Source organism: Limanda limanda, chromosome 20 (assembly GCF_963576545.1).
Source record: "Limanda limanda chromosome 20, fLimLim1.1, whole genome shotgun sequence".
NCBI lineage: Eukaryota > Metazoa > Chordata > Actinopteri > Pleuronectiformes > Pleuronectidae > Limanda > Limanda limanda.
The window spans coordinates 19,891,070-19,901,458 of NC_083655.1; the positions used below are offsets into that span (position 1 = coordinate 19,891,070).

At 41.6% G+C, this 10,389-nt stretch overlaps 1 protein-coding gene across 1 annotated transcript; it reads left to right on the forward strand.

Annotated features, from left to right (window-relative positions):
• Positions 1–424: 424 nt before the first annotated feature.
• LOC133027200 (uncharacterized protein C18orf19 homolog B-like) lies at positions 425–7,700 on the forward strand. Its single transcript, XM_061094233.1, has 3 exons — positions 425–825; positions 4,486–4,597; positions 7,386–7,700. Exons 1-3 carry the CDS (start codon positions 425–427, stop codon positions 7,698–7,700), a joined length of 828 nt encoding a protein of 275 aa, XP_060950216.1.
• Positions 7,701–10,389: the final 2,689 nt, after the last annotated feature.

Below are 10,389 nucleotides of genomic sequence, written 5' to 3' on the forward strand. Positions count from 1 at the left end.
AGAAAATGTTGCATTTAGTGGCCATATTCCACATTTTTACTTTGAGGTACTTGGACCAGGGCTTTCATCAGATCAACTTCAAACTGAGATGAGTGTCATCACAACAAGATGGAGATACAAAGTTATCAAAAGATTGATTTTTCGTCACATGGTGTGACCGTGGCGTGGTGTCAAAGTTTGATTATACGCAATAAAAAAACGATGTTCTGTAACGCGGACATACATGGACCATGAATCCTTTGATGCTGAGCCGTAAAACAAACAACTCCACTTCTGCAGTGACAGTGGTCATAGATCAAAGGAATCTTTATGTCTTGTTGGAGTTGATACTGTATTTAAAGACGGTGTTTTTTTTGTCTCACCCCACAGTCTGGGTGAACAACACAGCAGCAGAAAGGAGGAGGATGAGAAGAGAGGGAAGATCATGCAGCGTATTCTGACTCCTGGGACACTGTTGCGAAAGGCAGCAGTGCGCCCACTGCTGGTTGACATCACCCTTCCTAAGCCAGCAGTAGCATTGTGCTGCTGTACTCTCCGTCCGATACCAATGCCATCTACAGGCCAACACTGGCTCTCAACCTCAGCCTCCAGCAGGGAGGCACATCAGTCGAAACACAAGCCACCACAGGAGGAGCCTCAGTCCCAAAAGGTTCAGAGAGGGGAGACTGGTCCTGATGCTGCAGAGGTGGATCCCCTGCAGGACAATTCCATCGGCCTGTTCCAGAGGTTTAAGAGGACCTTCAAACAATATGGGAAGGTGATGATCCCTGTAGATCTAGTGACGTCCTCGGTCTGGTTTGGAACCTTCTATTACGCTGCTATGAAGTGAGTTTACTTTTGTTCTTAAGTTTCTGGCTTTGTGTTTGACAGGATTTTATTTGTAGGGTTTTGTTTGTAGGCACCCCAGTTGCAGGATAATATAATATTGTTTAGAACACAGTATAGCATTAGTCAGGAGTATACATCCTTGTCAAAGTAATTGCCATCTCTGAATTTCAAGAAAATTATTAATTAAAAAAAAATTTTGACAGTTGTTTTCAAAAACTTACATCAATTTTCTTTCTTCTGCTGGCAACCTTTTTCAAAATTAGGTAACTTTGTACATTTTGGGAGAGGTATAGTGTGTACCTGTAGACAATAAGTACAGTTCAAAAGAGAAAAAACAAAAACATGAATAAAAACAACCCCAAAAAACAACATGTTAGGGGGTGACTTGAGAGAGAATGGGAGAGAGGTCGATGAGGCTTGCTAAATCAAGTCAACATTACAGGGTCATTCATTCAGTAGAGATGAGCCGGATACTCGGCTGAAACGAGTATCCGGTACGGATAAAGCACTTTTGCCGATCACGAGTATAATACGAGTAATCGGAGTCATTATCTGTGCGCGGACTGAATGAAAATCCTCACACAGCATCACAGCGCTCCTCCCCTTCACACACGGCTCTGCTCATTCACTCACAGAACAGCTCTCTGTCTCTCAGTCACTCAGGTTCACTGCGCATCGGGACTGTTCCATAGGCTCAGTCAAGGAAGCAGAAATGATTCGTTCATTTCCCGACTGGGTCTTCGGGTACGAGTCTTTGGAAAATTTTTCACGAGACCTGCATTGGCTCAGTAGAGGAGCGCTGGAGATGTACGAGGGACGTTCACTGTCTCCCGGAGAAATTAACAGTCTGTGTTTTTAGTATAGAAAGACGTGAATTATATTTGTTCACAAGTCATAATGACTGGTTTTGTTATTTTCACTTTACATTTACACTGACTTTACAGTAAAGTAAACCTCTATTAAATACAGTACAACATGACAGTTTGCAGTGTTGGGAGTAACGGCGTTTAAGTATAACGGCGTTACTAACGGAGTTCTTTTTCAGTAACGGAGTAATCTAATTAATTACTTTTTTCATCGTTACAACGCCGTTATCGTTATTGATAATGTAAAGTGGATGCCCTGCTCACGCTATCTCACCGCACGCTCTGACTACAGCTCAAGACAGCGACAATGGCGACGAGCCAGGGAAATTCAAACTTCGCTGGCTGCGGTCACAGGAGTTAAAGGATAAGGCTAAGGCAAGTTTGCTGGCAGAGTGCCGTAAAATTGTCCATGAAGAACCACAGCCAGGTACCAGCAGCACATCTTCACATCACACAGATTCAGCCAAAGAGAGCGATTTCTTTGCTTTTGAGGAGGATGAGGACACCTCTTCAGCAGAAAACCAGGTGGCAGACTATATTAGATCTTCAGAACAAAACTTAAACTCTCTGTGTGGATTTTCTCTCATCAAGAAAATTTCACTACGTTACAATGCTGCTACTCCATCTAGTGCACCTGTTGAGAGACTGTTCAGCCTGGGCAAACTTGTTTTCTCTCCGAAGAGGAACAGGCTGTCGGACAAAAGATTTGAAAAGCTTCTCCTCCTACGTTACAACCACTGGTTTAATTGTTAGATGAGGAGTATTTCAGTATAGATAGATTAATGCATTGATCATTTTCACTGAGAATGAACAACATGTTAAGCTACATTGAGAGTTGGATAGTGCTCTGTTTATTGTGCAATAATATACAGGTTCAGAGAATTGCACTACTTAATGGCCAGATTTTCCTTTGTTTCTTTTTACCCAAGTTTACATTTGCACTTGAATTTTATTTTCAATATTTATTTTTATATGTTTTAATTCTATGCATCATATGGCAGGCTGCAATCTATTGAGTTCAAATAATACCAAATGTTCTAAAATACTGTATATAGTGTTTTTATTCTTCAATCAGTTAATATAAACATCTTTGACGTTAAAGATGTTACAGAACGTAACAGCGTTATAAAACATGAAAAATAACGCCACAGTTACTTTGCTGAGTAACTAATTACTCTAACAATGTGGTAACTGAGTTACTAACTCAATTACTTTTTGGGAGAAGTAATTTGTAACTGTAACTAATTACTTTTTAGAAGTAACTTGACCAACGCTGACAGTTTGTATGGTTTGAAATTGTCATTTATTATAACACTGGCATTTAATTATCACGGCAAACAATTACACTGCACTAAACTTTAAGTGTTAATGTAAAGTGAAAATAACAAAACCAGTCTGTATACTTGTGAACGAATATAATTCACGTCTTTCTATACTAAAAACACTGAGTGTTCATTTCTCCGGGAGACAGTGAACGTCCCTCGCTACATCTCACTCACACACACACACGCACACACACACACACACACCTGGTGTGGAAATAAATTTAAAAAAAATAAAAATAAAAAAATCATAAAAAGATTTCAAAGTTAAAAAAGAAAGTTATGATGAACCAGCCCACTTCCGGGTTAGGCCCCGCCCACTCCGAGTACGGATACGGATAATTCATATGTTTAACAGATACAGATACAGATAATGCTGTACTCGCTCATCCCTCAGTACCTCCACAAAATCTGGCCTTAAGGGTTTTACATATCTCACCCATTTGTTCCATAATGGAATGAACACAGTTTCCGAAGACGAACGGAAAAAGTAAGACTTTCCATAACATAAATGTAATTTACTCTATCTATCCACTCCTGTATCGTGGGGGGCTCAGGAAGCAGCCAGCGCCTCGTGTGCGCTTTTTAAAAGCGGTTATTAGTATGCCAATTATATATTTTACTGGGCGCCTTGTTTGGAAATCAACTTTCCCAAAAATAATGTTGTAAATTGCAGGGGCAGGTCAGTATTTAAGAATGCTTTTTAATTCTTTATGCAACTATGCCCAGAAAGGTGTTGTCACTGGAAAATCCCAGAATTCATGCCAGTGATTTGCTTCCCGAGACCCACATTGTCATTGTCAACATGTGTAACATAGTCAGCAGTGTGGATTTTTTTTGTCATGAGGCCATTGTAGAATCTAGAGATAACCTTTAATTGAATCATTTTGGTGGGCACCAAGAAATATTTTCAATATTGCATCAGCAAGGTCTGTTCTGTTTCTAATGTTATGCTAAAAATAACTTTCTTCTGCTCTGCATAAGAGTTTGGTGTTTTCCTTCTTTGTAACAGTTAAAAAGAGCAATAAAATGTCAACAGTTTTCTTGTCATTCAAAAATTTCATAAATGCCACAAACTATAGTTTTTATATATATATAGTACAACTATATATAAAACTTTATAAGCTTTGTTATCAAGCATGTTTTGCGGCTGCAGACACATTTTATTAGGGGAAGAGGGGACAAAATGCTCTTTTGACTACCCCTGTCCTTGTGTGTAGCCTGGCTTGCTTCCCCCGCTTCTGTTTCCTCTCCCTCCGCCCTAACATTGGCTTTTCCAGTCTGACTTCCATAAACATTTACTCTGACCGAGCGGATAATCCATCCCGACCACAGACATTGACAATAGTGGTATAGAAAAAGCTATTTTTCTCCCCTATTGTCTCAATTGCTGTTGTAGGATATAAAGACTGTTAAAATAAAACTGTTTCATAATATCTTTCTTCCCTTTATATTTTGTTTCCCCTCAGAGGTGTGAATGTTGTGCCATTCTTGGAGAAAATGGGTCTCCCGGAACCATTAGTGGGCCTTTTGAAAAACTCTTCGAGTGGCTACGCTCTGACTGCATATGCCATGTACAAGGTAATTTGATGGGTTTTTAGAGTTTTTGAACATTTTGGTTCATTTCTTCATTGATCATTTTTAATGTGTTTTAAATCAAGCTTATTGTCAGGTTTTCTTAAAAGTTCCTAATGCTGATTTACATGTGTCTCTCATAAGGGCTGCACGATAAATAAAAAAAAATTGTCAACGCGATATCAACATGCGCAATAGCAACACATGCGATATACGTATCACAAAAGACTGCGATAAATGGTGTTTCATGTGCCATGCATTCATGATCTACATGTCTATATTATACAGTGCTCGGGAAAATTGAGTGAAAACTTAATAATAACACCAAGTCAGTTCAACTTCAGGGATATCAGTCTGTCCATTTAGGAAGTACAAGTGATTGTAAATTCATTCATCTGCTTTGGTGCAAATGAAAGTGACAACAGGTGCAAAGGAGAGGCTAAAGCAATACAACCCCCAAAAAGAGAGTGGTTTTGCGTTTGGTGGACACAAATATTTGTTCTCTCCTTATCCTTCCTGACTGATTCTTCCCTAGTTTTGTGTTCTGCTAGTGTTGTCGTTACTACTGGTAGTGTGAGGCGGTACCTGCAGCCCAAGTAGGCTACACAGGTTGTCCAGCTCCTCCAGGATGGCATATCCATACTTGCGGTCGAAAGAGAGTTTGCTGTGTCTCCCGGCTCAGTCTCAAGAGCATACAGGTGATACCAGGAGACCAGCCATTACATAATGAGAGCTGGACAGGGCTGTAGAAGGACATCACCCCAGCAGCAGGACTGGCATCTACTTCTTTGTGCGATGAGGAACAGGAGGAGCACTGACAGAGTCCTCCAAAATATCCTCCAGCAGGCTACTGGTGTGCATGTTTCTGACCAATCTGTCAGAAACCTATTTCATGAGAGTGGCATGAGGGCCTGACGTCACCTTGTTGGACCTGTGCTCACAGCTCAGCCCTGTATAGCTTGATTGGCATTTGCCAGAGTACACCAGCATTCGTAGGTCCGCCACTGTTGCCTGTTACCTTCAAAGATGAGTGCAGGTTCATTCTCAGCGCATGTGACTGGCGTTAAATAGTCTGGAGACGCTGTGGACAATGTTATGCTGCCTGTAACATCATCCAGCATCACCAGTTTGGTGATGGTCTAGGGAGGCATATCCTTGGAGGGTCGCATAGGACTCCATGTCATAGCCAACAGTACCCTGATTGCTGTTAGGAACCGAATGAAATCCTCAGAGCAATTGTCAGACCTTATGTTGGTGCAGTGGGCCCTGGGTTCCTCCTGGTGCAGGACAATGCCCAGCCTCATGTGGCCAGAGTGTGTAGGCAGTTCCTTGATGATGAAGGCATTGATGCCATTGACTGGCCCTCACGTTGCCCTGACCTAAATCCAATTGAGCACCTATGGGGCGTGATGTATCAGTGTGTCCGGCGCCGCCAATTACCACCACAGACTGATGCCCTGATCCAGGTTCTGGAGGAGACTCATCAGGAGCATGCCCAGAAGTTGCCGGGAGTGCTTACAGGCACGTGGAGGCCATACACAATACTGAGTCACATTTTGAGTTGGATAAGCCTGTGATTTTCGGTGTAGTTTTATATCCAGCCCTCAATGGGTTGATGATTTTGCTTTCCATTGACTGTCGTTATGTTATTTTGTTCCCAACTAATTATTCAATGTCCACCAGCTAAGGTTTTCAACTTGAATAATTCGTTCATCAAGATCTGATGTGTGAATTAAGTGTTCCCTTAATTATCCGTGTCTTTTTAATTCTGAATATCTATAATTTAGCTAAATTAAAGATATTCAGATCATTGACGGATTTTTCTGTTTGTCCCTGATCAAATTCATCACAATGAGCGGTTGATTATATAGAATAATTAAATAGCTTCTTTACGATAGTACCAGAACCTGAAGAAAAAGTAACACACACAGACTCTGCTGCTCTATTTCACACTGTCACTCTCTCTTTCACTCACTCACTCACTCACAAACACGGTGAGTGAAAACTCTGTAATGCATGGAAAGCCAGTGGAGATGGCAGGGCATGCTTGGTTCGGCTTTATGTGGTTGGCGCAGCACTAGTGATGGAGACACAGAGAGAAGCAGTAAATTACTGACGGAGCCACTAAAAACTTGAAAACATATATTTTCAAGAAGCCAAATTTACAATTCAAGTGGAGCTGGCATTGTTCCCTGAGTCCTCTTGTGTTGCACGAGATAAACTTGCAACAAATTCGCATTGATTGAATCACTCTCTAATTGGTATCAACACCATGGCCGCACTGGAACCATATGCTTAAAGAGTTGTTTGAAACTGGCAAGACACATGCAGAGATTTCCACCTCGCTGCAGCAGATGGGTATCCGGCGATGCTCTGAAATGCAGCAGCGCTGGGTGGGTGGTGGTCGGATGTGTTATTGGCACGCTAGATGAGTTATCCACGCTGATACTCTCGCCATGCACCCTGTAATGCCTAAAAGGCTAAAGTGGCACTCCCAGGAAATATGGCTACATTGCTGTCATCAGTGATTTAGAGACTGAGACCATGTACCTTTTCAAATGTAAACAGTGAGGCAAGGGTTTCACCACAACATAACTTCCAGATCAAACAAATCATACAAATTAACAATCAAAATCAAGTTTGGCCCGTGACCCCTTTTTTAATCTAAGTCTAATATCGTGCAGCTCTTTCTTCCATCCTTAGCATAGATTTAATGAAGCAGATGCAGTATAGTGATTTTATGAGGGATGGATTCAGGGATTTCCTTGTGTTCCTTGTCTTTGTTTTCTTACAGATTTCCACTCCTGCTAGATATACATTAACTTTAGTTGGCACATCACTATCAATTCAGTATCTCCGCAAACACGGCTACTTGTCCACGCCACCACCTGTAAAAGAATACATCCAGGACAAAATGGAGATGAAAAAAGAGAAATTTACAGAAAAGATGGAGGAGACGAAGGAGAGACTGTCAGAGAAAATCGAGGTTACAAAGGAGCGCATCTCTGAGAAAATGGAAGAAACTAAGGACAAGCTTTCTGAGAAGCTGCAGGAAACCAAAGACAGAGTCTCTGAGGGAAAATCATTTTTTAGAAAGAAAAATGATTAGCGAAACACAGGTTGACAATTCATCAGTGAATTGGGAGCAAGACAGCACTTCTGAGACTGGGAGGAACAGAGAGAGATATTGCACTGTCTTAGGTCAGAAATCACCTCACACAGTGAGCTTTCACCTGTTGTCTGTTTTAATTGTCCGATTCCGTTTCTTATTGTCTAAACGCTGCGACTATTAGTGTTGACAAGACAGCAGCTTTATCTCTCTCTGATTTTACACAGACTCAAGTTATCTGGACTTCAACTCTCTGCTGGCTCTTTGATGAAGAGGCATGGTCATATTTCTCTTCACAGAACTTTTGAACACGTATACATTTACAAGAGGGGAAAATGTCCATGTACCATTTATCTTTGTATAAACAGTAATAATAGAAACATAAAGATTGTAAAGCTTTTTTCAGACATGCACTGAAATCCAGATATCCTCAGCAGTTTTATAGGAGGTGTATGTGTGAACGCAAATGTGAGTGAGAGTCTCTGTACTTCCTGCCTGGCTCCATATATTAACTTCCGCAGAAAGTCAACGAATGTCTCATAGTGATAAGTGCCGATATGCTGTGAACAAAATCACAAAATCTCCTCAGCGGAATTAATTTATTGCTTCGTTGCTTTGCTTGCTACCCCACCCCTTGCCTGAATCCTATATGTGACGGGTGTGAGTGGAGAATCTCCAGCCGAGTTGCGCATGTCCTCCACAGGACATGTCTGAAAATGGTTTATGAGAGAGAGAGCAGTCCTAATGCATCTGGCTGTTGAGAAAATAAAGGTTGAAGTTTGCGGTTACTTTTGTATCTGAATTTCAAACAGATAGTGGTTCAAACTACAGATGAATAAAATAAATTGCAAATCAACAGTTTGTTGGCTTCATTTATAAGAATTAAGACTATGTGCATTCAGATGGAGCCTATTGTTGGGACCTGGTATTTGGGGAACCGAAGTTCGCCTACATGTGTAGTCAAAAGCCTAAAGCCGCATGTCCTTTGTTCTGGAGAAAACCAGAGCCTCCAGAACTCAGTCTCCCAGGGTGCCTCAACGTCGCACAGAGGTGTGAAAACCCACCAGGGGCACAAGTTTCAACTCCTAATGGTCACTCTAGGCCGCATGACCTGTGAGGTACAGAAAGTGTCAGGATGCAGTGAGGCAGATGGACCCAGAAGCAGAGTTTTAACAAAAAGTGTATTTTTAATGATAAAAAGTCTCAACAGAAAAATAACAAACGCAGGAATCTCAAAAGTCAAAATTGAAGAAATAAAAGCACACGGGAGAAAACACAGGAGAAGAGGACGGGAGCTCAGGAGACACGGGATACAGAAACACAGGAGATCAGGACAGGATATTGTGATGCTTAGACAACGATCCGACAAGAACAAAGGAAAGCACAGAGACTTATATACACACACAGGGAAGGCAGGGGCAATTGAACCCAGGTGGATAATATCTCTACTCATTGAATCCAATGAAAATCTTCGGAGGACATTTTTTGGAATGAGAACTACATTTCTAAACTGCTCGCATGGCCTCATTTTTTGACTCTAAACAATAGGAGTTATAGATATTGAATTAGAGCATTTTGTTCGGGACGTTCTCTGTCCCTCGCTCTCTGTCATGACTACATTCGTTAGTGAGCTACACATGCAGAGGGAGGGGCCAATGGGGGACAGTTGGATCTTTAGATTAACACTTCTAAGGTATTGATAAGCTTTGTATATAGTGTAGTGGTTAGAGCAGAGGACAGGGAGAGTTCAAGTCCCGGTGAGGGCAGAATGTTAACTTTGTTATTTTCGTTGTCTGATGATTTTGAACAACGATGTGATTGCGCCACCTACTGTCATTGTGAAAATGAAGTGTGAGCACTCACCCCCAAAATGCTGTCACGTGATCGGAGTCAAGGGCCACCTACTGACCTACTACTCTCTCTCTCTCTCTCTCTCTCTCTCTCTCTCTCTCTCTCTCTCTCTCTCTCTCTCTCTCTCTCTCTCTCTCTCTCTCTCTCTCTCTCTCTCTCTCTCTCTCTCTCTCTCTCTCTCTCTCTCTCTCTCTCTCTCTCTCTCTCTCTCTCTCTCTCTCTCTCTCTCTCTCTCTCTCTCTCTCTCTCTCTCTCTCTCTCTCTCTCTCTCTCTCTCTCTTCAGAAACACAAGGATTTCCTAAATAATTGTTTAATCTGCAACAAAGAAAGCAAACGCTGCTCGAACAGTCGTTGTCGTCGCCAAGAGAAATAAAACGTGTTTGACTTAACATCTGTGTTTTTTTACAAGCCAGTGAAACCAAGTCGTAGTCATACAACAAACCTACCTCCTCATGATTAAAAAACGAGCAATTATATTGCAATCCCAAAAGGACATGTGAGTATAGATTTTGACAGGAATTGTAGTGCAGTTAAAAGTAATACATACTGTGTTTGTTGGATATCAGGATCTCTGATTTTACAACTTTTTATACCTGAATATATGCTGCCTACTCGTGGTGTTGCTATGGAGAAGGCACTGGCAGACACAATGTGGCTCACGATGACTGTATAAGGCTGCTGCTAAAGCTCCAAGAAGCCGCAGTGTAAGTCAAAGATGTGTTCCTTTTGGTGGGCCCACATTGTTACTTTGTTACACAAAACCTGATATACAGACACACATGGAGGTCAGCCTGTCTCAGCCTTATGCAACTCTGAACTGACTTCCACCAGATTCTC